Source organism: Carettochelys insculpta, chromosome 3, assembly GCF_033958435.1.
Source record: "Carettochelys insculpta isolate YL-2023 chromosome 3, ASM3395843v1, whole genome shotgun sequence".
Lineage (NCBI taxonomy): Eukaryota > Metazoa > Chordata > Testudines > Carettochelyidae > Carettochelys > Carettochelys insculpta.
The window spans coordinates 208,845,627-208,871,421 of record NC_134139.1 but is presented as its reverse complement, the minus strand read 5'-3'; the positions used below and the strand labels follow the sequence as shown (position 1 = coordinate 208,871,421).

The following is a 25,795-nucleotide window of genomic DNA, read 5'->3' as shown; positions in this document are numbered from 1 at the left end:
AGCCCCGCTCCCCTCCCCACCAGCCCAGCTCCCCTCTAATCTTTGCCATGTGCAGAATAAGTTTTGTTGCACCCAAGGCATGTGCGGATGTGCACCACCAGAAGAAACAAAGCCCAGCCGTGGGCGCACTGCTGATCAGCTGGGCACCATTGGAGCCTCTCCTGCGCCCCCGCACAGCCCACAGGGAACACGGCCCCCGGCCACCAACTTACACCTCGGGCTTGGAGGGCACTTTGAACTGGGCCAAGAGCTCATCCATGCTGGAGTTCACGCTCCTGTTCTTCACCCCTGGCTGGTACACGTAGAATCCCTTCCCTGCCTTGCGGCCTGCCGGGGAGGGGAATGTCAGTCACTGAGCCGCCTCGGCCACTCCCACAGGCTGCTAAGCTGGTCTGTTCCTCTGCCCACACAAGCAGCAGGTGCCTGTGGGTCAAGAGGTTTCCCCAAGCTCCAGTGGCACTGGAGAGCAGCGAAGGGAGGAGGCTGTCTGGAGACAGGGGAGTGCAGGCGATCAGAGGGCGGCCAGGCGGAGCTGCTGGGCCTGGCTGAGATGCTCCGAGGCAGGAGAGGCTGGGTGCCGGCTGCACTGCTCTCCCGCCAGCAGATCCTGCCAGTAACAGTCCATCAAGGTACAAGCAGGAGCCTGCTGGGGTCACGAGACAGCCCCAAAGTACAACCAGTGACCCGAGTGCAGCCAATAGCCCACACCCACAAGCCAGCTGCCCTCCCCCTACTGCAAAGTTGTGGCTTGCCCAGCCTGCAACACTCTCCCCCGGGTGGGCACAGCTCAGCAGCGGTTCTGTCCGCTGCAGCCTGCTGGGCCTTTCCTTGGCGGGAGAGTGGCCTTTGGTGGCCACGTGCCAAACCCACGGCTGGCCAAGCAGCCCCCATTCCACCGCTGGCGAAACGGAGGCAGGGTAAAGAGCTTGCCAAGGCCTTCTGTCAGTGGGGCGGCCGGAGCTGCTGGGAGCCTGACCCAGGGAGTTGGGGGAGGCACGGCTGGCCGCTCACCTAAGAAGCCCTTCTCCACCATGCGCTTCAGGAGCTCCACGTTCCCGCCTCCGAAGCGCGGGCCAAAGGCCTGGCCCAGATCCTCTGCCACGTGCGCAGCCACGTCCACGCCCACTTCGTCCATCAGGGTGGCGGCACCCACGGGAAAGCCGAAGCTGGTGGAAAGCGCGTCCACTTTCTTGGGGTCCGTGCCCTCCTGCAGGGGGCAGAGGGGGAAGCCCACGAGCATTCAGGAGAGCCCTGGCTTGTGGAGATGCAGAGCCTGCCCCATGGGCCCTGGGCAGAGGCAGGCCCAATCCCCGCTGGTATGTCACAGCTTCTGGCCAGTCTGGAAGGGACCCAGGCCCAGTGGCTCACACCCCCTGCTCAGGAACCAGGACTGGCCCAAGCCGAGGGGGCTGCCAACAGCTGGGGCGGGCCAGGCCCGAGGCTGCAGCCAGGCAGAAGGTCCCTTCCAGATCTCACCCCACAGCATAAGGGCTCAGTGCTCTTTACCGTATCAACGGAGCAGTGAGGAGCACGGGCCCCTACTGGGCTAAGGTGCCCGGCCTGGGCGCACGGAGCTTCCGTCACGCCTGAGCGCAGGTGTTTAAACCTCCTTGAAGGAAAACGTTCGCCCTCTTCCCCCCAGCGACCTCCAGGCGTTACGCAGACGGGCAAACAGCCCCCGTCACGCCACTGGGGAAACTGAGGCGGGGTAACAGGGCTGCCCAAGGCCTTCCAGCAGTGCTAGAGACGGGACCAGACCCGGCTGCTCTCCCAGCTCAAACCCTGCTCTGTTCAGGAGGTATTTCGGCCACTCAGTCCCTCCTGCCCGGGCTAAGGACTGCCCTGCCCCCTTGCTGTGTAACGCCGAGTCCTGCTCTAGGGCCGGCCAGCCGTGGGCTGCAAGTGCTCCGTGAGGTCTACAAACCCTGCAGGCGGCAGCTGACCCAGCTGAAGGGGCGTGGGGAAAACAGCTGAAGGACGAGGCGTAAGCGACTTGCTCTCACCCATGCGGCGAGCATCCCAGGGCAGGTCATTCCCCCACCCACCTCCCCCGGTCAATCCCTGGTTAAGGTGCTGGGGACAGGGAGCTGCCCAGCACTCAGCTCTGTGGCACTGGCTGAGCGGCCTGCCTGGGGGGGTGCCCGGGCAGGAGAGCCCTGTGGCTGGCGGCACGTCCGGGCAACAGCCCGGCACACTAGCCAGGCACGGGGTGGCGGAAGGGAGTCTGCTCAGAGGGTAAGGCTGACGTGAACCCCACCTGAGGAGCAGATCCCAAGTCAGCGACAGTCAGGGCTCACTTTTTTCCACACCCCCCGCTCCTTTATCACCAGCTGCTGGGCTGGCGGGGGTCCAGGGCATGGTGGGCACGTCCTCAACCTCCCAAAACAGGCACTGGGGTGGCTACTGCATGCCAGGCCCTCGGGCACAGAATTCAGGGGAAGCCCAGCTCCGGCTGGCAGGGGCCGGGACCAAGTGCACCCAGGGCCCTACACTTGTGCCAGCTGTAGGCTGTCCTCCCCAGGCCTCCACACACCCCCTTCCAGGGCCCAGCTGGGCTCCAGGCCAGCCCGGCTTTGTAGGGAGCAGCAGGGTGGATCCCTGCCCCAGGGCTGTCTCGCAGCACACACTTCCAATACACACCTGGAGAACCCGGACCACCTCCGCCAGCATCGGCCCCAGACAGCGGGTGGTGTAGAAACCTGGTCCGTCCTGGGAGGGGGCAAACAGGATGCGTCACAAGCACGGCAAGGCCCCGGACGCGGCAGAGTCCGAGCTCAGAGAGAATGCTCCAGGACCAGCTCCCAGCACGGCCTGAGGCTGGCGGAGTCCTGGAGCTGCACCACACGCTTTACAAGGCTGCACTCGGCACTGGGGGCGGATGGGGCAGGTAATCCACGGTCCCCGCTGGGGACCCGACAGGAGGGGAGATGTCCTAGCCCAGGCAACAAGGTGGCACACCCCCAGCTCAAGGCAGAGCGCTGCCCCCACGGGCGCAGGAGCTGGGCTGCAAAGGAAGGAGGGGCAACGAGGCCCAGGGCTCGAGGGCTCCGGCTGGCAGCCGAACCCGCCGCCCGGCCAGGTGACAGCCTAGGACAAGGGCGGCGTTGTGACGCAGGGCGTCGTGTGGCAGCCCTGGCACAGGCACATTCACCAGACCACTGCCTTTCCCTGCTGCGTGGCTCCCCGCAGGTCATGCCCATCTGCCTGCTCCTTTCTCGGGCCGCTGCGGCGGGTTGCACCTCTTCCGCAGCCCAGCTCCGCCCTGGCCTCCTGCACCGTGTCCGCCCCATGGAACTGGAGCCAGGCCACTCTGCCCAGGTGACCTCCCGACTGACAGACGCTCACGCACCCGGCCTGCACCTCGCGGGCTGGGGAGCGGCTGCAGGAGGTCGACCCAGGCACCGGTCCCTGCTCGGGGTCTCACTGTCGGTTGTAGCCTCCACAGAGGTGTAGGAGATGCTGGAAGCCCCCAGCCCTCCAGCAGCAGGACAAATGGAGCCCTCTGCCCCTCCGCTCCAGGGAGAGACTCCAGGGCACCTCAGACCTGCCACTTCAGCACCAGCCAAGTCCCAAGCCTCTGCCATTAGCCTGGGAGCAACTCAAGCCCCAAAGGCTCCACACGCCCACCTAACCTCGTGGCTCACCCAGCTCCTGCCTCTGGCGCCAGCTGCCGCTTGGGACCCCCGGGATCTCCCGCAAGAGCACGTTACCTTGACCACAATGACGACCTTGCCCTGCTTGAGGCCGACGGCTACGGCGGAGGCAGCTGTGTGCTGGGAGGTTTTGTCCGTGGTGATGATTTCCAGCAGCTGCATCTTGTCCACCGGGGAGAAGTAGTGCATGCCGATGACCTGCCGGGCCAACAGAGGGGTGTGAGGGTCCGAGTGCTGAGAACGAGGCACTGACTGTGCTTTGCAGCCGCTAGCCGCCATGCTGAGCCTGGGGTCCCTTCCTGACAGCCAACGTGGGGCCGGCTCTGCTGGAGGACCCTGGCAGGGCCAGACTACAGAACTGAGCTATTTGTGACAGCCAAGGGCTCGACTCCACCCCAGGTTTTCCTGCGGCGGAACTTCTTCCTCCCTCCAATGGCTGGAGGTCGCCGGTGGTCAGAGGCTCCCAGGCCCTCTGAGGAGCAGACCTGTGGTGTCAATGGGCTGACTCGTTCCCCTGGGGTAAGGGACACGACCTTCCCCAGGGCAGAGCGAGGCGGAAAAGCGCCGCCTGTGCAGAGCCCTTTCCTCAGCACGTCGGGCCAGCGAGCGCAACGGAACCAAGCACACGCCTGCCTGAGTCTGCGTCCTGCCAACTGACGGCAACGGCGAGACCGGCCACGCGGCTTCCGGCTGTGCCTGCAGCACGGTGAGACCGAGTGCGACTGACCCGCAGCGTCGCAGTGCCAGCCAGCCCGCAGCAAGACTCTCCATCAGCGCGGGCAGCACGCCCGCCCTGCTGGGAACGAGCCCTGCCCTGGGGTGCCCACCTTACCTCCGTGTGTGTGCGTGTGTGTCAGTCAGACACATGGGCACCTACGACCCCCCACCCGTGGGCAGCTGGTGCTAAGGGGGGGCCGTACAGTGCTCCCCAGGTGCTGCCACAGACCCCTGAACCCTGCCAAGGACGGGAACGGGCCAGGAGGCGTTTCCGGAAGGGCCGTTTGTGCAGCGGTTTCTACCTCTGCGCTTCCTGCTAAGGATGCAAACGGCTTCAGGGAGACACGAAGCTGGGGGAGGTGGTGGTGGCCTGGGAGTGGGGCTGCCTGTTTAGCGCACCACGGATGGGGCCCAGCTGGGTTTTAACACTGGGGGGTGGAGCAGGTGGTGGAATCTGCGCTGCCATCCCAACAGCAGTGGCCAAGCTCGGATCCCCCACAACCCCCCAAGAGACCCAGTTTGACCCTGCCACCGAAGCGGGGGGACACAGCTCCCCTCAAAGGAGGGCGCCATCGCTGCCTCAGGCCGTCTGCAGGGGTTCAGACACTGGAACCAGAGCAGCCCCAGGCGCAGAGCAAGGGTCCCGCTAGGCTCCTGCCAGCTTGTGAGGATTGCGCACGTCATGGCGGTTTTCAAGCGCCCGCATCCCCGCTGGCCCATCAGAGGTCGAGGGACACAGGCCGTGGGGTTGCGCCCTGCCCTTCGCTACCCGCCACAGAAGGAGCCACGTTGGGGTGTTAATCTCCACTTGGCCAGGGGGCAAGTCACGGCTCTGGGAACGGGAACGGCACAGCGGCAGCAGGGAAAAGCCGCCAGCTGCTGAGGGGAGCCCCGGGCTGTAGTGGGGGTTTCCTGCAGGCGCTGCTGCAATGACCTGAATTATAAGCACAACCCCTTCCGGCTCCAGGCACTCAGAGGTACGGCCAAGCCCCCGCAAAAGCTCTCCGCTCCCAGGCCCGTCCGGGGCCCCGCTCAGCGCTAACGTCTGCCCAAGGCAGAGGCGCCTCGGAGAGCGGCAGACTGCAGCGCTCGTTAAACAGCGTTAATCAGTCCCCTGATTTCCCACTGGTTGTCCACAAAGCTGTTCCACTGGCGAGTGAGCCAGCAGGAGGAAGCGCAGGCGGAAGCTCATTTGCAAGTGTGAATGAACAATCTGCATTTCAGATGAGCTGGTATTGTGGGGAGCGCAACTGGGCCGCCCTTGGCACAGTCACTCAGCTCCCCTCCCCTGACCCCCCCCAGCTGGGCGACCGGCTCAGCCCGCTCCCACTGACTCCGGCTTTGTCTATGCGGCTCGGCCGAAAGGGCAGCCGTGGTCGCGGCACGGCCGTGGGGGAGAGCTCCCCCAGCGCGGGGGGCAGCCTGCTCACATATGCTTTACAGGCTGTGCCTTGCTGTGCTTGGGGTTCAGGCCGAGGGAGAAAGGTACAGGCACATGGACCTGCTGGGACTCTGCTGCGCACAGGCGGGTGGGCAGGGGACGGGGTGAAACCATCTGAGCAGAATGTCTCTTTGTCGGGGAGCTCAGCCGGTACGTGCCCTGAGAGCGCTCGACACGTCTGTTTCCTCAGCGCCACGGCCTCCCTCAGCAGCGGGCTGCTCTCGTCAGGCACACCCTGCGCGCACGACGGTACCTGCGCCTGCTCCCCCCGGCAGGCTGCTGAGCTCCCCGCTAGGGAAGGGGAGCCCTTGCCGTCAGCCACAGGCTCGTGTCAGAGCAGCCTTGGCTGGTGAGAACGGCTCCCAAGGACTCAGAGCCCGGCAGTTCACTCACCCGCCTGCTCGCCGCGGAGCGACAGATGCGAGGGCGCTGCTCAGACCGCGGCAGTCTAGGGAGCAGGGCACCCCAAGCTCTAGCCAGAGCGGGCATCACCTCGCCCAGAGCATGGGGTCCAAGCCACCAGCCAGACACCCACAAGCCAACTCTCTTCAGCAAAGGGGGGAACCTACAGCCCACGGCCACACCCGGCCCCAGCCTGCTGTGATCCGGCCCCAGCTGGCCCAGGAGTAAGACGGGCTTATTCCGCAGCCAGTGGCCTGGGCCAGGCCATGGGGGTGGCTCTGTGCACTGCCATTTCTCCCTGTCACCCGGGGAAGCTTTGTCCCCTGCCCTGCCCGCATCCCCGCCCCCCCCAGGCCCCACTGGCCAGGAAGCATGGAGAACAGTACCTGCAGGAGCTGCCCCAGCACCCCAACTCGCTGCTCCAGCCCTGAGCTGCCTCCTGCACCCTAATGTCCACCCAGACTTCCACCCCTGAGCCCACTCCCCCGGGGCCGCCTCCTGCAGCTCAACACCACCGCCCCTGAGCCCAGTCAGACACACCACCCCCCACCTCAACCTGCCGCCCTCCTCCCACCGAGACCCTCATTTTGGGGCCCACCCTGGAGCCTACAGGACACCCCAGAGCCTGAGCGCTGCGAGGCGAGCCAGCGCTCCCGCTGAAGCCCTGCGAAAAGCCTTGGCACCCCTCTGCTGGCTGGAAGGCAGGCAGAACCCCGGCACCGCGCCAGCGAGGTGAAGAGGCCAGTGTCTAACATGTAATTCCCCTTTTTCCGGCTTCTCAGCTGGGGCCCAGGCCAGCAAGGTCCAGTTTCATGCCCCGCCTTGTGTGTGGCCCCCAACGGATTTTAATGTAGGTTAGTGCCACGCCCCCCTCCCCATCCCGCAGCTGAAAGGAGGTTCCCAGCCTCTGATCCACAGTAACTCAGAGCCCTCCCCCCGAGTGCCCCACCTCTGGCCAACAGCAGGCCTGGACATAAAGGGCCGGCTGTGCCTCCACACAACACGAGACCTGGGGTGCCCAGCGGCGTTCCCAGGCGGCAGGTTTAAAACAAACAGGAAGAAGCGCTCCTCCTGCCAAGCTGCAGCCGGTCTGCGCAACCCCTGCTGGGGACGCGGCAACCACCACAGCATAATGGCGCCCTAGAAAGAACTACATCGGCTCAGGGAGGACGGGTCAGGAGTGGCTCGTAGCCAACACGGTCAGGGACAAACCACGGAGCCTCGGTGTCCCTCAGCCCTGACGGCCAAAGCTGGACTGGGCGAATGTGGCTGAGCACGGCTCTGCTTGGTCCCTCTGCAGTGACTGGCAGCAGACGGGCCACTGGGCTAGACAGCCCATCAGACTGGCCAGCGTGGCTGACCTCATGGCACGGTCTTGGACACTGAAGGTACTTGAGCAGTGAGGCCGCCCCTGCCAGCTCTGTCCACATATCGATACCCCATCACAGGGACCCAGCTGCACCAGCCACACCATCAGGGGCTCATACCCCAGCACATCCACCACGTGCCAGCAACGCCGCTCCACCCTGCACACCGCGCAAACCTGACAGCGAAGGGCGAATGCACACAAATCCAACAGGCACCGGCGCGCGCACAAACCCGAGCGTAGGGGGACACCAACCTGCCCGGACGGCAAAAATGGCCCTGAAACAGGCCGTCTCCACACGCAGGGATTTTACCACCAGACTATAAAGGGAGACATCTGAATCGGAACCCGCCGGCGTAACAGGGATCTCCATTATCTTACGCACGAGACGGAGAATTTCCCCAGCTTTGATGCTCACAGGAACGGCGCCCGTCCCACCTCTCCTGCAGGGCTTATTAATGACAGGTGACCACCCTCCTGGCGCCTTTCCTTCCTCCTTTTCCTCCCCTCCCTGGCTGTACAAACCCTGGATTCTTATTGCTGCTCCAGGTCTGAGGAAATGGGTCTTACCCAATTACCTTGCTTACCCAACTAACACATTTGTCAGGCTTTAGGACTGCTCGAGTTTTTGGAGAAGCTACAGGCTGACCCACCGAGCCCGGTCTTTGACCAGCCAAACAGCCCGGGCTGCAAACCCGGGTAAGGCACCCCTTCCAGCCCGCAGAGCACTTCTGTGGCTCTTCTCTGCCCCCTCTCCAATTTCTCGGCACAGTTTTCGAGTGCCGGCACCAGAACCGGCTGCGACATTTCTGCACTGGTCTCGCCCAGGGACGCTGAAGACAATGTCATCTCCCCGGCCCCAGTAGCCAAAGGCTGGAAAAAGCGAACATGAGCGTCCACGTTCCACGCAGGAAGTGAGCAGTCCTGCCTGTGCGGCTCTACGGCTCCCTGCTTCCCACAGCAAACCCCGACTGGAAAGCTAGCCAGCGGCTGCCGCTCTGTCCTAAGTCGCCACCCGGGAACCGCAGCAGCGTCCTGGGTACTCACCTTTTCCGGCCTTTTGCTGGCAGCAGCAATTTGACTGATTGGGAGAGCAGATGTGTTACTGGCAAAGATACAGTGAGGAGGGACCACCTAGGGAAACAACAGGCACCAAAAATCATGTGTTCAAGCACCACCAGCAACAAACTCTGAAGCAGGTAGTTTGGCTTCAAGGCCTTGGCAATTTGGCCAGGACTCCCAGGGCCGATTGTGCGTTTCTAGCACCAGCCGAGAGCTCTTTCAGAGCACAGCGAAAGGAGCCTCTCAACACCCCATGAGGCAGGACAGTTTTACAGACAGAGACTGAAGCCAGAGATGTTCAGCAACTCCAACTCAGTGGCAAAGCCAGTTCTGACATCCAGCCCTGTGCTGGGACTGCCAACACCAGGCTCCTCCTCCAAAGGGACTGATCCTGCAACCTGACAAAGTTATTCCAGTGCTGGGCCCATGGGATCTGCCAACACACCCCCAGCGGGTGGTCAGGCACCACATGGGCCCAGAGAGCAGTTCCTTTACCACAAGGAGCACTCGGCGGGGGGCAACGTACAAGGAGGAGGGAAGCAGTGAGCTTGTATGAGAAGGTAAACAAGGGGCTGGGGGGGGGGGGGGGCGGGGGGGATGGTGTCACTGAGACGCCTTGTTTGTGCTACAACACCCCCAGAAGGGAGCTGAGAAACTTTTCAGCACCTCCCAGAGGGAGGCGGAAAGTCAGACAACAGCAGCCACAAGAGACAACACCCGCCTCCTTCCTGGTGACTAGCGAGCTAAGGTGCATCTCTGCCAGGCAGCACGAATGGCGCCTCTCAGAGCAGCCTGGGCAGAAACACCGAGGTGGGGCCGGGCGAGCTCTGCCAGACACGGAGCAGGAGCGAGGTGAGGTGAGGTGCGGGCTGTTTGGACATGGCAAAACTCACCGCTTCCACCTCCTTCAGCACTTTGTGCTTGATGCTGAGGTCCTCAAAGACGGCTTCGATCACCATGTCGGCCTTGTCGAAGCCCTTGTAATCCAGCTGCCCTATCAGGTGACTGAGCATCATGTCCCTCTCGAAGGAGTTCAGGCTCTTCTTCTTCACCTTGTCATTCAGCCTGGGGCGGAGCAGGAGCTCGGTTAGAGCCTGGCCGGCAGTGCTGGGGAGTGCACCCTGTGCATCAGTCCCTCCCTCCTGCCCAGCCAGCTGGGGGTCTCTGACTCCTGCATCGAGTCCCGCCCAGGGTCCTGGCCCACCTCTTGGCTGGCAGAGGGAAGCTCTTCTGGCAAGCGGCCCCCCATGCAAACAGCGACACTTCATCAGCCTGCAAGGGCTCGGGTGGCACAGCCAATGCTCAGGGCCTCACCCTAATGCTCCAGAGGGCAAATACGCATGCATCCATCTCGGGGCCCACGGGGCAGCGAGGAGGACCTGGAAATGAGGCTACACAGCCCCCTCCGTGGCACGCCGGTCAGGGCAGGCCAGATTTGTCCCAGCAAGTAGCCGGGCGCTCCCCAGCTCACAAAGTGGGCACGGCAGGGTGGGGAGTGGGGAAGGTGAGTGGGAACAAGTACCTGCTAACCAACTCCCTCCGAAAGGCCATGGGGCTGCGCGTCACCGGAGATACTAAGGGGAACAAGGGTACAAGCCCCATTCCCCCCGGTAAGCGGAGACCCGGTGCAGCTCACCTTGGCAAAGCGCCCTTTTACGGGTAGGTCAACCCTGGTTCTAACTGCTCCCACCTGAGAAACAGGCGCAGGGCCTTCCTACAGGCCTGCTGCCTAGAGTCCCGCCGGTCTGGGGACGCGTCAGTGCCCAGGCACTGGGATGCTTGTGCCAAGCCAGCCTTTAACGCCTTCCCCCAACGGCGTGCACAATTAGCGGTGCTCTGCCTAGCGCGGGGTAGCTCATGAAACAAACACCCCCTCTGCCGTGGTGACTGGAAATGCCCCTTCACATGTGGCAGGCTCCAAGGGATGGACGTGCCCCTCACTCCTGCTCCATTAGCAGTGGCAGAAGTCCCGCCCTGCCGCTCACGTACCCTTTGTAGACCTGCTGCTGTCCCCTGCCTAGCCCTTGTAGCGTCGTGTCCTTCAGAATGGTCGTCACGCCCTTGTCCACAGACACCTGGGCAATTCCAGCTCCCATCAGCCCTGCTCCCAGCACAGCAAGGGTCCTGCAGCAACAGGGGAGGACACATTAGAATTTGCTTTATAGTTTGTTAAAAAACTGACCCCCGCCACCGGTAAATCTTACCGTAAGCATAGACGCCCCCCAAAACACTACACTGCAGAGTACCAGTGTGAGGCCTTGCAGCAACTGCTCTTATGACTGCTGTCCACTTAGCAGCTCCCTGTAGTTTGTAACCTATCCCTTAATCCAGCTTTCTGTACCAGATGGCTGGAGCCTAGCTAATGTGATGCCAATTTTTAAAAAGGCTCCAGCGGCGATCCTGGCAATTACAGCCTGTTAAGTCTGACTTCAGTATGAAGCAAACTGGTTGAAACTACAGGAAAGAACAGAATTGTCAGACACAGAGTTGAACAGTACTCTTTGCCAGCAAGTCAACGTGGTTTCTGTAAAGGCAAAATCATGCCTCACCTATCTACTACATTTTCCTGAAGCGGCCAAGAAACATGTGGACAAGGGGATATAGTTTATCTAGATTTACATAAGAATGGCCACACTGGGTCAGACCAAAAGTCCATCTAGCGTAGGGTCCTGTCTTCCAACAGCAGTCAATGCCAGAAGCCCCAGAGGGAATGAAGAGAACAGGTGATCAGTTGATCCCTCACCCGTAGTACATTCCCACTCAATGTCCAGCTGCAATCCAAAGAGCTGACAGACTATAGGAATTGTTAAGAAAGGATAGAGAAGATGACAGAAAATATCATATTGCCTCTCTATAAAACCCAAGCTATGTCTACACCTTGAATACTGTGGGCAGATGGGGCTGCTTCATCTAAAAGGAAGATATTTTGGCAGTGGAAAATGTTCATAAGAGGGCAAGAAAATAGGTTAGGGGTATGGAGTGGCTGCCATATGAGGAGAGGTTAATGAGACGGACTTTTCAGCTACGGGGGTATGAGAGAGGTCTATCCAAGCATGACTGGGATGGAGAGTAAACAAGGAAAAGTTTTTTACTCCTTCCCAAAACACAAGAACTAGGAAGTCATGCCATTAAATTAATAGGTGGCAAGTTTAAAACAAAAGGAAGCATTTCTTCATGCAACGCATAGTCAACTCGTGGAACTGCCTCACAGAGGGTGCTGTGAAGGCCAAACAAGGAGCTGGATAAATTCATGGAGAGTAAGTCCACTGATGGCTGTTCGCCAGGCTGGGCAGGGCTGGTGTCCTTAGCCTCTGTTTGTCAGGGCTGGATCACTTGCCAATTCCCTGTTCTGTTCAATTCCTCTGAGACAGACACCTGGCACGCACTACTGTTGGAAGACAGGACACTGGGCTAGAAGGGTCTTTGGTCTGATGCAGTATGGCCGTTTTTATGTTGCACAGGGTGTGCCTAACTGACCCAGCTTCTCCATACAGCAGCTCCCTGGTGCATTCACCCTGCACGGGACCCTTGTGGACAGTAGCACCCGCACTGTTGTACAAAACACTCGTGCCCAACGCTGCTATGCCAGGCATGCAGGCCCGTCTAGCCACCACTAAAGACTGCTTCTGGAGCAGCTAGCCCTGGGACAGCAAGGGACAGGCAATTCTCTGCGGTGCACAGGACCTCCCCCAAGAGGTGAACACAGCTGAATGGCTTGTTAATAGCAGCCACAACGTGATTCAGTTCAGCATCCCTATGGTGGGGAAGGGACAAGACACCCCAGAAACCCACCACACCAGCAATCGACTTCCAAAGGGGGAATGACACAAATGAGGCTTGTTAAACAGAAATTAAAAGGACAAAACTAAAGCTACAAGAATGAGATGCCTGCAAAGCCGCACTGACACTGCTAAACACACCTACCAGGCTCCAACTCAAGGCACAGAGCACAGACACGGCAAATTAAAAAACAACCGCCACAAAAACCCCAGAGAGGGTCAGAATACATCCCACAATGCCTAACTGGAGTCGTTAGAGGCAAAAAGCCATCGGAAGTCAAATCCTACAGAGGAAAAGAAAAGGGAAGAAACTCTGGCAAGTCAAGCGTGAAAGTGTGATTAGGCAGGCCAAGAACAATGTCATGAACGACTCTCAGACACACATACTAGCATTGACAATTAAGCATCTCAGAAGCAGGAAGCCTCAAGACAGTCTGTGGGGCCACTGGGCAGTAAAAGTGCTACGGAAGCACACAGAGACATGACCTGCAAACTGCACGGGGTGCGTGACTCTGCCAGACCAGGCACCAGCTCATGCTAAGGCCTCCAAGCCTCACGGACCACTGACCAGGGCATTGCTGGGAACCAGCCTGCCGGCGTTCTGCATGGGACTTTAATCCTCCTCCTGTTATAATGGCAATGGGTCCCATGGGACCCCAGTCCTGCTGCAGGGCTCTACGCCATCCCCAGAGGGGCAGGCGGGGGGGCTCTCCAGTTTGACTCACTGTGTGTTAGGCTTGGTAACAAACAAAGTATTACAGCTAGAAGGGTGAGTTTAGATGTCATGGGATGTGACAACACAGAGCACAGTCCAAAGCCTATTTAGAGCTGTATCCCATGTGGTAAGGGAACATTTAAACATTTGCCTTGTACTGCACAAACCCTGAGTGCTGTAAATTCCTCCTAGTGAGGGCAGAAACCTCGCCTGGCACAAAATGCTAGTTTAAGTGCAAGCAGAGTCTCTTCTCCCTGCTGAGAAGAAAGGCTGCTGAGACTGGGCAAGCCAGAGGAGACAGAGGACTCTGCTGATTGTGTCTCCCACACCACCGAGGAGGCCATACACACAAGCCCACATCCCATCACAGCCTGAGCACTGGGGGCAGGGAATAAAAATGCCTGGTAAGGAGGAACTGGTCTCTTTGTGCTGTCTGGACTCTGAAGGGTGAAGATTCCTAAACATACGCTGCCTGGGTTGGGCCTAAAGGACATAAAAGTTCACATATTATAGTGGCTTCTTTTATCTTTTGAACTTTAGATTGTACCTGGTTGACCCTTGTGAGTCTCTCCTTTATTTTTGCTAGTTGATAGACGCTTCAGTTAGCTACGAACTTCGTCTCTGGTTTGAAATCTGAGCACAAGCGACCCGGGGGCGACCGCTGTGGCTTTTGGCGTAAGGGACCGCCTGTCCCAAAGTCAAGCTTGCCTGGGTGGTGACACAGACCAGAGTCCCACGGGATCTGGGACTCACTCCTAAGGCGGTTCTAGTACCATACGAGTTCAACCGAGTTGCAAGCATGGTGACGTTTCTGTAGGCACACTCCCAGCGTGCGGGCTGTGCCTGGTTTGCCGACAGTCTGCCCGGAGGCTGACCCTCCGAACAGCGCCACCCGCGGGGTCTTCCTTAATCCGGGAGTCTGGAGTACAGCAGGCAAACTTTTTGGCTAGAGGGTTATGTTGGACAGGGCAGTGGTAGGGAGGGAAGGCTGGGGCAGGCTGTGCCTCTCTAAACAGCCAGGCACGGCCCAGCCCCTTCCCACTGTTCAATCTCCCCTGCTCCCCACCCCAGAGCAGGCAGCACTGTAGCTGCAGCAATTGGAACATCGGGGCTGACACTGCCCAGGCACTGGGGGAGCAGAGGCCATGAGGGGAAGGGAGTACAGGGGAGGGGCCTGAGGCTAGTCACCTGCGCTCACACACTGCCCGGAAGTTGGGCCGGCTCCTCCTAGCCGAGCTGTCCTTCACCTGTGGGAGCTCAGGGGCCAGGCCGAGGGGTCCCAAACGTTGGCTATGGCCTGCATGTCAGTTTGCCCCCTTGGGTCTAGGGCACAGGCTCAGCCTGCAGCTGATGGCTGGAGGCACACCCGAAACGAGAGCACGTGACAAGAACCTGTGTGCAAATTTCACTGCCCTTGTTGGAATCATGGCAATCCAAGAGCAGAAACGCTGGGAAGGCCAAGGGCCTAACAGGGCAGATCAGCAACCTGAGCGCATTTCGTCAGGCAGTCATTACCCAGCCAAGCCCCACCGAGAAGACCCTCCTAGCAGGCGGGGAAACGCTCTGTGCTGGCGGGAAGTCAGACCTTTCAGGAGGCCAGGGGAGCTCCAGAACTGCCCTGGTCTGCACTCAGGATCCTGAAGGCCAGAGGCGTATGGCTAGGCCCAAGGTTCTCTTTACTGCTCTGACAACTGTCTTTACACCGGTCGGCGTTCAACTTACTTGACCTCCTGATTTGGTGCCCCAAACTTGTTCTTCTTGCACAGCGTCTGTCCGTGGTAGAGGCCCATCAGCGCCTTGGATTCTGTAGTCATTGCAAGTTCCCCGAAATGCTGGAGGAGGTGGGACAGGAAGTCAGACATTTTGGACTTTAGTTTCAACAGCTCCAGCATTTTTAGCAAGGGTGACAGGACAGAGGAGACGTGCAAGCAGCCCAGAACAGTGCGGACGATCCAGAGCCGCATGCTGCTGCCCAATGTTCAGAACTGCACTGAGTACAGAATAACCACCCCTATAGAGGGAGAAATCAACAAGGGATTTCCGTGACCCCTCCCAGGCACACAACACTGGCCTCCTCCCCACTGGGGCTGCTCTTTCAATGATAGCATTTCCTGTAATTCACATTACCTATGGCTCCTGAAGAGCACGTCTCTCTCCCCACCCTTGGAAAATGTTCATCTATTTGATAGCCAGAAGGAGCCACAGACCTTCTAATCTGGCCTCCTGCAGGACACAGGCCATAGACCCCGTCACGGTCACACCTTCTGGCTGGCAGTGCTGCCGGTGGGATGAACAGGGTACCCGCTGATGCCACGCCCCCGTGCCGCTGGGGCACTTGATTTCAGTCAGTTCCTTCTCCTGCTCTAACCCTCCACCCCAGCTCTGAGTTTTTGCTTTCTGCTTATTCTGCCTCCCGTCCCTGCACGCTGCTCACAAGACAGGACGGTTGCTTCTGGCTCACATATACTCCAGCTATGTAGCAGAGCACCAGAAGAGCACGACACAGGCCGCTCAGCTTCTCCTGTGGCCAGCCTGCCACTAGGTGAGAGGGTATGTTAATCCCAGGGCCACACGCCTTCCTGCCCCCCCTGCTTCCTAGGCTAACAGGAGGATCACCTAGGGGACCACCACAGTTTGTGATTTGAAGATGCTGGTGTCCTAACTCCACAAGCTTTGGGTGGAATAATTTCAAGCCTTGCCACTGAAGGAAAGCAAGAGGGAAGCAATGCCAGTCTGGTTAAACAGCAACACTCCTGGCAGAATTCAAGCTGGAAATCCAGTGCCAGGAAAGCAGCACTACTGCACACGCTACATATTGCAGCAATGTGGAATATTTACTGTGCAGAGCAAAGAGCCAGAGACAAAGCACAGGAAACATTTAAGTGTATTAGCAAGAGGAAGTTGGTAAGTGAATCTGCAGGGCTGTCTCTCCCCAGGGGGCAAGGAGAGCAACCAAATAAAAAGCCATTGCTGATAAGTGATTTCCTCCCACTCCTCAGAGGATGCTGGGAAGATCTACCCTGGACTACTGGTCAACGAGGAATGGTCAGACTGAAGTGCAAGATGTTTGTCTCAGCATGACCTCAAAACTTAGGAGGGCTGTGTGGCTAGCAACAGACAGAATCCCACCCCACCCCAAGTCCTGCAGAAGCCTACCAAAGCAGCTACCGTGTCAGAGGACAGGAGGGTCAAAAAGGCAGATGGGCTGTGAGACTTATTTCAGTACCAGGTAACAGGGCACAGAACAAACCAGCAAAATGTCACAGAATCATAGAACTGGAAGGAAATTAGACAGGTCATCAAGTCCAGTCTCCTACGTTCCCGGGAAGACCAAGTAGCATCTCCTTGGCAGGTGTTTGTCTAACCCACTCTTAAATATCTTCAACAATGGAGATGCCACAAACTCCCCAGGCAATTTATTCCAGTACTCAATTCCCAACTGTCGGGTGGTTCTTTCCTAATGTCCAGCCTAATTCTCCCTTGCTGCAGTTTAAGGCCATTGCTCCTTGCCCTATTAGCAGAGGCCAAGGAGAATAATTTTTTCCCTGCTCCATGCAACAGTCTTCCAGGTATTTGAAAGGTTTCGGCAAAGGAAACCTGAGCCTAACTAACCTATTAAGATTTGTTGAGCACGTCCATAAAACGGAGACCTGAGTAATCTGGACTTTCAACGAGACTGACAGAAATCCTCACGAGGCTGTTAGGGGAAACACCTACCCATTGGATGGTACATGATAGAGTCCTGACCCACATCAAAAACCAGTGGAGACAGGAAGACCAGAAGTGGCCAGTTTTCAGGATGGCAGAAGGCTAACAATGGGATACCCCAAGGGTTTGTGTTAGGATAGATGCTACATATAGCTCTTAATGGTTCTCAATCCTGCTGGAAAGGTATAACAAGTGGGGTTCCGCAGGGGTCTGTGTTAGGACTGGTTCTGTTCAATATCTTCTTCAACGATTTACATATTGGTATAGAAAGTACCCTTATTAAGTATATAGATGATACCAAGCTGGGAGGGGTTGCAACTGCTTTGGAAGATAGGGTCATAATTCAAAATGCTCTGGATAAATTGGAGAAATGGTCGGAGGCAAACAGGATGAAGTTTAATAAAGACAAATGCAAAGTGCTCCACTTGGGAAGGAACAATCAGTTTCACACACACAGAATGGGGAGAGCTTGTCTAGGAATGAGTACAGCAGAAAGGGATCTAGGGATTACAGTGGACCACAAGCTAAATTAGTCAACAGTGTGATGCTGTTGCAAAAAAAGCAAACATGATTCTGGGATGCATTAACAGGTGTGTTGTGAACAAGACACGGGAAGTCATTCTACCGCTCTACTCTGCGCTGGTTAGGCCTCAACTGGAGGATTGTGTCCAGTTCTGGGTGCTGCATTTCAAGAAAGATGTGGAGAAACTAGAGAGGGTCCAGAAAAGAGTGACGAGAATGATTAAAGGTCTAGAGAATGTGACCTCTGAAGAAAGGCTGAAAGAATTGGGCTTGTTTAGTTTGGAAAAGAGAAGATTGAGGGGAGACATGAAAGCAGTTTTCAGGTATCTAAAAAGGTGTCATAAGGAGGAGAGAGAAAACTTGTTCTTCTTGGCCTCTGAGGATAGAACAAGAAGCAATGGGCTTAAACTGCAGCAAGGGAGATTTGGGTTGGGCATTAGGAAAAAATTCCTAACTGTCAGGGCGGTCAAACACTGGAATAAATTGCCAAGGGAGGTTGTGGAATCTCCATCGCTGGAGATACTTAACAACAGGGTAGATAGATGTCTATCAGGGATGGTTTAGACAGTACTTGGTCCTGCCATTGGGGCAGGGGGCTGGACTCGATGGCCTCTCGAGGTCCCTTCCAGTCCTAGTGTTCTATATTCATGACCTGGCATATGGGATGCACAGCGCAGTGGAAAAACATGGAGATGACAAATTAAGTAGGCTAGCCAGGACTAAAGACTGAGGGTTGTTTCCAACCTAGTATGTTAAAAGAAACTACTTTGCAACAAGCCTGTAGAATGCATTGCCACAGGACAGGGCTGAAAGCCTCAGCGGGGAGGCAGTCCATGGGAGGGAAGCCCTTCCGCCACAGGGCACGAACCAGCCACCGACAGGGCCTAGGGAGAAGCTTCTTTATGGGCAAGTTATTCTACGACCGTCCCCTCAGGGCCTTCTTGAAACCCCCCTTTACACTGTACTCCCAGGGAATTTTGCACCATTGCATAATGCAGAATTTTGCAAAATTTAAGGTGTGCACACCCTTTCCTTTCACCAACAGAAATGGGTTGCAGTGCTCCTAGCTGCCACTGGGGGGTCACTGGACTGGGCAGAGCCCAGCTTGCATGCAGAAGGCAGGAGTTAGTTCCTGACTGCTACAGGTCCCAGCATGCCCTGAGGAAAGGAGAAGGTGGCAAGCAGGGAATGCCTGGCCCAGCAGACTGTTTGTCCACTGGATCCCTGGCTTCTGTGGAGAGAGAAGGAGGCAGGCAGCTTGGCTGAGGTGGGGGAAAGAGCTGCAACTGGGGTGCAGTTACCTGCTAGGGGGACATGCCATTGGGCTCTGAGAGGAGGGCATTGAGGTGTACTGGCTGGGGTGAAGGGTCGTGGGTGTCTGGCTCCCCTGCTACGATGGGAAACAGGAACTGATTGTCCCAGGGGTTTTGTTAAGCTCTGCTCCTGGGGAAACGCGTGCCCACATGCACGGTTACTGACACGTTGCTGACCAGTAACTGAAAATATACAGCTGCTTGCATTTGATGGCATGGTTTTTGCCCACAGAAGCTTACACCCAAAAAAACCTGCTAGCCTTTCGGGTGCCACAGGCTGCCTCATCGTGTTTGCAAGTACAGACTAACATGGCAACCCCTCAGACAAAACAATGGGAACTGGCGCGAGCATGCACCCTTCTTTTGACAAAGAACTCGCAGAAGTTTAAAAATCTGCTGGGCAGAATTTGATGGTACCACCGAACGCCCTAGGAGTGAAAGCATCTGGCACTGGCCACAGCCAGACAGACACTGGACAAGACAGAGCCCGCCTCTGACGTGGTCTGGAGCACCTGAATTTCAGCCCAGCGCTCGGGGATCTCACTGGGCAGTACTTGGCTCCGGAAAGGTTCTGCATGACTAGAGGGCCGCAGAAAGGCTGCCCCCACAAACAGTGACAGGGAAGTGGCTCTGGGTGGTGGTGGTGGGGGAGGGCAGTGAATGACAATAGGTGTAGGTTTTTTGGTGGGGACTGCACCCCGCCCTCCCGGAGGCAAGGCATTGGGGGTGGGGAACCAGAACTCAGTGTCACTGCCCCACTCATTTCTACAGATGCAGAAGGTGGTTGCATCTCAATACCACCTCCTGGGTGCTAGTGCAGTGTGCTGGGAGCCTGTTTTCTGTGCAGCAGTGAATGCTGGCGGTGGGATCGGGGAAGAGAGCGAGAGGATGTGGAAGAAAAGCAACAGAGGAACTGCAAAGGGAAGCAGGTGCCTGGATTGCAGCTTCCTTTGGGCAGCAGATGTGGCTCCCCTGATAAGCAGGTCACTGAACTCTCACCATGACAAGCTTTGCCCCTCCTGCACCCCCCCACTGAGCCTGAAACAACTACCCCTGGTTCCCCAGACCATCAAAGTCTCCCTCTCTCAGCACCCAGGCCCCATCTTCACCTGGATTCCCAGGAGAAAGGGGGTGTGGATGCATTGGAGAGGGTCCAGCAGAGGACAAACAAAATGATGAGGGGGCTGGAGTGAATGACCTGTGAGGAGAGGCTGAGGGACTTGGGCTCATTTAGTTGGGCTTCAGAGACCTCAGGAGATCATCAAATCCAACCCCCAGCTCCAAGCAGGACCCCAACCAAGTCACCCCAGCCAGGACTTTGTCAAGCCGGGACATAAAAACCTCTAGGCATGGAGATTCCACCACCTGTGTTGGTAACACATTCCAGTGCTTCACCTCCCTCCCGGGGAAAGTTTTTCCCAATATCCAACCTACACCTCCCCGACTGCAACCTGACACCATTGCTCCTTGTTCTGCCATCTGTCCCCACTGAGAACAGCCTCCCCACCCTCTTTGGAACCCCACCTTCAGGTAGCTGAAGGCTGCTAGCACATCCCCCCTCACTCTTCTCTAGACCGAATAACTAAATCCCCTCAGGACTAGCTCCTGCCTACTCCACAAGCAGATCCCAGCACTTAGGACCCAGGAATAGGGGCACCTTAGGCAGACTTGCGAATAGAGGACTACATTAGCTCAGTGGCGGAGAACAAAAGTGTATGTGCTGGGAGTGAAGGCACAAACCCAGCCACACCCAGAACGACAGCCACAGGATGGGGCCAACATTCCTCCTTCCTGGACTGTCTCCTTAAGACCATTCCTTAGGCAAGGTTAAAAGCAACAGGTCTGAGGCAAATACGCAGAATTTGTGAATAAACCGGAGTCCCACAGTAGCGTACCTGGGATTCAGCAAGGTAGCCGGCTTCATTCCCCTGCTCCAGGCCAGTCTTCACAACCTAGATGCAGATGAGACACAGCGAAACCAGGCTGGTTCACACATGGTGCTCACTTTGCTCTTCCAGCCCACTTCTACGCACCAGATTCTTTTAAAACTCATGTGCCTCTGTTCCAAGTTATTCCAGACAAGCTCATGGCAACAAACTCAGACTAGATACCAGGATGGGGAGACTCGGGTTAATTCATGCACTAAGTGCTTAGCGTATGGAATTACGTCGGGTGGTGCATGCCTCAGGGGACAGGCTACTTGGTACCAACCAGCCAGCCCGGGCAGCTTACAGCCGCTCCCAGAAAGGGGGCTCTACCACTGAAAGTTTTAAAAGAAGAGGATATTGTAAGCAACGTTTTGAGATGTACCCAAGTGACTTAGGATCTGAAATGTAATTGGTTCAATGAAATATAGAGGCCTAAATCACTTACTCGCTTGAGATTTTTACCCTGTGGACTTGGGTGCTGTACAAACACACTGCCAATGCTCCCAAGGATTTGTAACCGTGTTATCTAGCTAGAGACGGAGGGGCAATGGCTGATGGACTGCAGCTGAAAGGTCCAATGGGTGAAGCATACACTCTCTCCTCAATCCTCCTTCCCTTTACTGCGGTGCTGGCTCCCGCCCCCATATCGGCAGGCTTGCACCTGAGTGGGGATGGTGAAACACTGGCCATCCCACTGAACCAGAGGTACGAAGCTGCCTGGGCCACTAAATGGACAGACATTTGATACATCACTTATCTAAATCCTTGCAGCCATTTGTGGCTTCGTTAAGGCAAGGGGAAGGCCAATTATTCACATTACCCTCGTCCCCAGGAGCCCAGTCGTGAGCCAGGACCTGGTCCTGGGAGGTGCTGCCCAGGACAGCTCATTGATCTCACCCAGATGCACAACGGGGGTTACCTCGATGATTTTCAGGGGAGCAGGGTAGAGTCCTTTGGTCTGCTTCTGCACCCTCTTCTCCACTGTTCTGTACACCTGCTGCCTCACAAAGGGAACAGACAGGGCGTAGTCCGTCAGTTCTGCAGGACACCAAGCAACACTTCAGTGAGCCGTCCCACGCCCTCGCCCTGCCCGTACGCCCACACGGACGGTTGCGGCAGCCAGGGGGAACGCTGCAGCTCTGACTCACTAACTTCCCACGAGAGGTGAAGAGAGGTGCTCGCGTAGGCCCCATTAGACACGGCCAGCGCAGAGCTGATCGGAGGCCCAGCCATTTAAACAGCTGAACTTTCACACTGCCCGCGGCAGCGTGATGAATTCCATGCGCAGCTAAAGGCGGCGGCTGCAGCGGAAATCGATGGCAAGCACTCCAACTTACTGCAGCTGAGCAGCACCACAGCCAGGTTTAGCGGCTTGCCAAAGGAGCCACGGAGTCGGGAGAGGGACCAGCACCCCCCTCGTGCTGCACTGCCTGCAAAGGGGGCGCTAACCACGGCTAAAAGGGGGTCCATGCTCAGCGGCTCCCACACGAGTTCCATCAGCGCACCTGGGTCCTAACGCCTCACCCCTCCCATCATGGGCCCTTCCACACAGCTCTGCCAATGCACCTTTGCTCCAGTGTGCTGCAGCCTCTGCTCCTGATCAGCGACCCTGCCACTTCATGGGTGACCCCAGGTCGGCTGCTGCTGGCTAAAAGTAGGCCCAGTTCATTCAAGAGGGACTTCATGAATTAACCCGCTGAGGCTCTGTCACCTGCGACCCCCGCACTTACTCTGAACTAGCCCTTTTTCCCTTCTGGGGGACACGGTTTTATTGACTAGTCCTCTGGCAAAGTCAATCGCTACCTCCTCCAGGTACTCAATGGTTCGTTCTTCTGGTGCTTTGAAGCCTGGTCCTGGGGGCACAGAAAAGACGGGTCAGTGAGGGGCAACGCAACCCCCAGGATTATGCAACGGGGAGGCGGTCTGTTAGGAATAGGTCTCTCTGTCAAGTGGACACACCTCTTGTGATGGGGTTTGGGGTCCCCCAAGCTCTGCACCCCATCTGCAGGCAGGAGTGACTCTCACTCAGCAGGAGAACAGCAGGTTTATTAGCTAACAGGGCACAGCATCGTACAGAGGAGTCAGTGCAGCAGGCAGAGACAGCCAGTCAAATCCATGTCAGGGAGAGGAGACCCCGAGGGGCCCCCAGAGCTGAGGCCTTGCCCCCTCCTTTGTGTCTCTCCTCCAGCCCAGGCTAACTGCTTCCCAAATCCCAGTTCCAATTCAAACCCCTTAGGATCCACCTCCCCCTTTGTCTGCATTACAAAGGTGTCACCTGGTCGCCAGGTTACCCTCAGCAGGAGCCCCACACCCTCTGAGACATACACCCATCCCCCACTCCCTCACACCTCTGCTGAGCTCTACAGCACCACCCCAGTCCACAGAACTGTTTCAATGTCAGGTAAGGAAATGACGTCCACGGAGTTGAGCAAACAGCTTTTGAGGGAGCTGTAAAACTGTATTTTAGCTTCCGTAGTTTGGCATTTTCTGACACGCACCAGCGCAGGTGAGCTAACCCCTTACAGGGTGTGATGGAGTGGGGGATACCTCTGTGTGTGTGTGTGTGTGTGTGTGTGTGTGTGTGTGTGTGTGTGTGTGTGTGTGTGTGTGTGTGTGTGTGTGTGTGTGTGTGTGTCTCACAGAGGGTGTGGGGCTCCTGCTGAGGGTAACCTTGATGACCAGGTAACACCTTTGTACTGCAGACAAAGGAGGAGGTGGAGCCTGAGGGGTTTGAATTGGAACTGGGAGTTGGGAAGCAGTTAGTCTGGGCTGAGGGAGAGAAAGACAAAGGAGGGGGCAAGGCCCCAGCTCTGGGGGCCCCTCGGGGCCTCCTCTCCCCAACATGGATTGGACTGGCTGTCTCTGCCTGCTGTACTGACTCCTCTGTACAATGCTGTGTCCTGTCGGCTAATAAACCCGCTGTTCTCCTGCTAAGTGAGAGACTCTCCTGCCTGCGGACGGGGTGCAGAGCTTGGGGGACCCCAGAACCCCATCACACTGGTGTCAGAAGTGGGATGTTCTGCACCCCGAGGATGGAGCATCCAGCAGTAAGTGACCAGGGCCCTGGAAGAAGTGGGGCCTGCGAGACCCAGGTGTGCTGAAGGGCAGTGAGGTGCAGTTCCCCAAGGTGGAGGGGCCTGCGGCCGAACCCAGGCAACTGCGGTTGTGGTCCTCAAGAGGGGGTGTCACACCTGAGGAGGGGTTACTCCTGGGAATCTGTTGGAGTCGGTCCCAGAAGGTGGAGGGGCCGAGAGCCCAACCCCCAGGAACAAGTGACCCCTGAGGAGGCTGACGCTGAATGAGTCCTTCCCAAGACAGGGTGCTCATGGTCCCTGAGAGCGGGTGTCACACTGAAGAAGGGGTTCCGCTGGGAGTCTGTTGGAGTCGGTCCCAGAGGGCAGAGGGGCCTACGGCCTAACCCCGGGCAGCTTGTGACCCGCAAGAAGCCTGGCACACTGAAGGGATTCTTCCAGGAATCGTGGGGTGCAGAGGGCATCAGCCTGAGAGCCAGCAACCACGCTGAGCAACTCCACTGTGAAGTGGCAGCACCTGGAAACCGAATCGAGATTAAAGAAGCTGGACAAAGCAGCATGGATGTGCAGTGGCAGAGGTGAGGGTTAAGGAAAATCCTGCAGAGGTGAGCCCGGATCGGGGCAGGGAACCCCGGACTGCATGGAGCTCTGAACCGAGTGGCCTGCCACAGCTCAAGGAGGGAAGGAGCGATTCCAACCCATCATCTACTAGTGGCCAAGACAGACCTGCGAAGAGTTTTCCAGGCCTGGGCCGAGGAAGGTGCCTGTGTGTCTGTGCAGGAAAGCAGCTGATCCACTGGGAATGGCAAGTTGTCTGTGAGAGAAGCTGCTTCACCTTCTGTGTGTGTGTGGAGACCAGCCGGGGGGCTGGGACAAAGGAGAGAGTGTCTCCCATTGTCTGTCTGTGTTGAACAGCAGCAGCAGCAGCCTGGGGAGAGAGCAGAGCCTGCGTTTGGAAAAGGTGCCAATGAGGAAACTAGCCCATTGTCTGAGGAAGACTTCACCAGCCTGGGGTGGCTGGAGAAGGATCCACCAGAAAAGAGCATTCCAGGTGTGTCTCTGAATCCAGCCATGGGGGCTGGAGCAGAGGGAATGGCTCTGGGATGGGCAGTGGTATCACTGCTCAGGACACTGGTCCTTGGTGCAAGAAAAGTGCTTCTGCTTCTGGGGAAGTGAATCCTTTGCCTGAGCCTGTGGGGGCTCAAGATGGAGCCAAGAGCGCAGAGCTGGATCTGAGGGCAGCTGAAGCCCAGATGGGAAGTGGGCCTGCCTCTGTGTCTCTCAGGGGGGATGATGCTTTAACTTGGTCTAATCCAGTTAGGATCATCAGGGAATCCCAGAGACCAGACGATTCTGGTACTTGTTCTTTGCCTGATGCTGAGGTGTTACTGGGAGGGGTGAGAGGACTCTGTCCTACCAGAGTCATCCTCTCGCCAGGACACAAGAACAGATGGGCAATGGAGTTGTGCTGACTGATGAAGATAAAGGAGCTGGTAGCAGAAGGGAGGAAAGGGATCCTAACCTTCTGTCCGGTGGTACTGGCTGTCTGCCTGGAGGGGGATTACATGGGAATCTGCCTGATGGGCCAGAAGTGATCCTGGGTGTAGGTGAAACACAGGAGCTGGTTGTGGCTCAAGGGAGCAGTGCCCCTGTGGAGCCAGACAGGGGTGAGTTGTTGTTTGGGGGAGCTCTCAAGGAAGAAAATTTCCCTAAAACTTTTCCTGACCCGTCTGTGGGGACTGCAGAAAATGGGAGTGAGGTGAAGGAGAGTGAACAGGAAAGGTGCTTGCCTGTAAGCACCAGAGCCAGCCCTTTGCCTGGGGAGAAGTTTGTTTCAGCTCCTGACGGCCAGGACCTGCCTGAGTGTGAAACCACTGGCTGTGCTCTGCAAGGGTCCAAAGCAGGCAGGGTAAAAGTTTCTCAGGAATTGGAAGTTGATGCAAGTAAAGTGAAAACTATCAGGTAGTGTGAGCAGCCCTGTGAAAACCAAGTAAAACAGCTGCACAGTCAGTCTCTGTAGGATGCAGGAGAGGGCCAGCAATTCCCCATCTCCAGATGGTGGAAACACTCATATTCTCATACTGGATTTGACTTCTGATTCCATGGGGAGGCAGTAGTTGGAGGTGGAAGGACAAAGGAGCTTTGGGCCTGGTGGGC

The 25,795-nt window shown here is 57.3% G+C and overlaps 1 protein-coding gene across 1 annotated transcript in view; it reads right to left on the bottom strand.

Moving 5' to 3' along the window:
- Positions 1–25,795, bottom strand: part of HADHA (hydroxyacyl-CoA dehydrogenase trifunctional multienzyme complex subunit alpha) — a 45,839-nt gene that overhangs the window by 2,068 nt on the left and 17,976 nt on the right. Inside the window, exons 8-18 of the mRNA XM_074991518.1 lie at positions 22,337–22,459; positions 21,526–21,644; positions 20,574–20,630; positions 14,858–14,967; positions 10,631–10,765; positions 9,535–9,706; positions 8,627–8,713; positions 3,711–3,851; positions 2,641–2,709; positions 1,012–1,207; positions 213–327 (exon numbers count right to left, since the gene is read on the bottom strand). Coding sequence (XP_074847619.1) covers positions 213–327; positions 1,012–1,207; positions 2,641–2,709; positions 3,711–3,851; positions 8,627–8,713; positions 9,535–9,706; positions 10,631–10,765; positions 14,858–14,967; positions 20,574–20,630; positions 21,526–21,644; positions 22,337–22,459 — 1,324 coding nt within the window. The remainder of the gene's footprint in view (positions 1–212; positions 328–1,011; positions 1,208–2,640; positions 2,710–3,710; positions 3,852–8,626; positions 8,714–9,534; positions 9,707–10,630; positions 10,766–14,857; positions 14,968–20,573; positions 20,631–21,525; positions 21,645–22,336; positions 22,460–25,795) is intronic.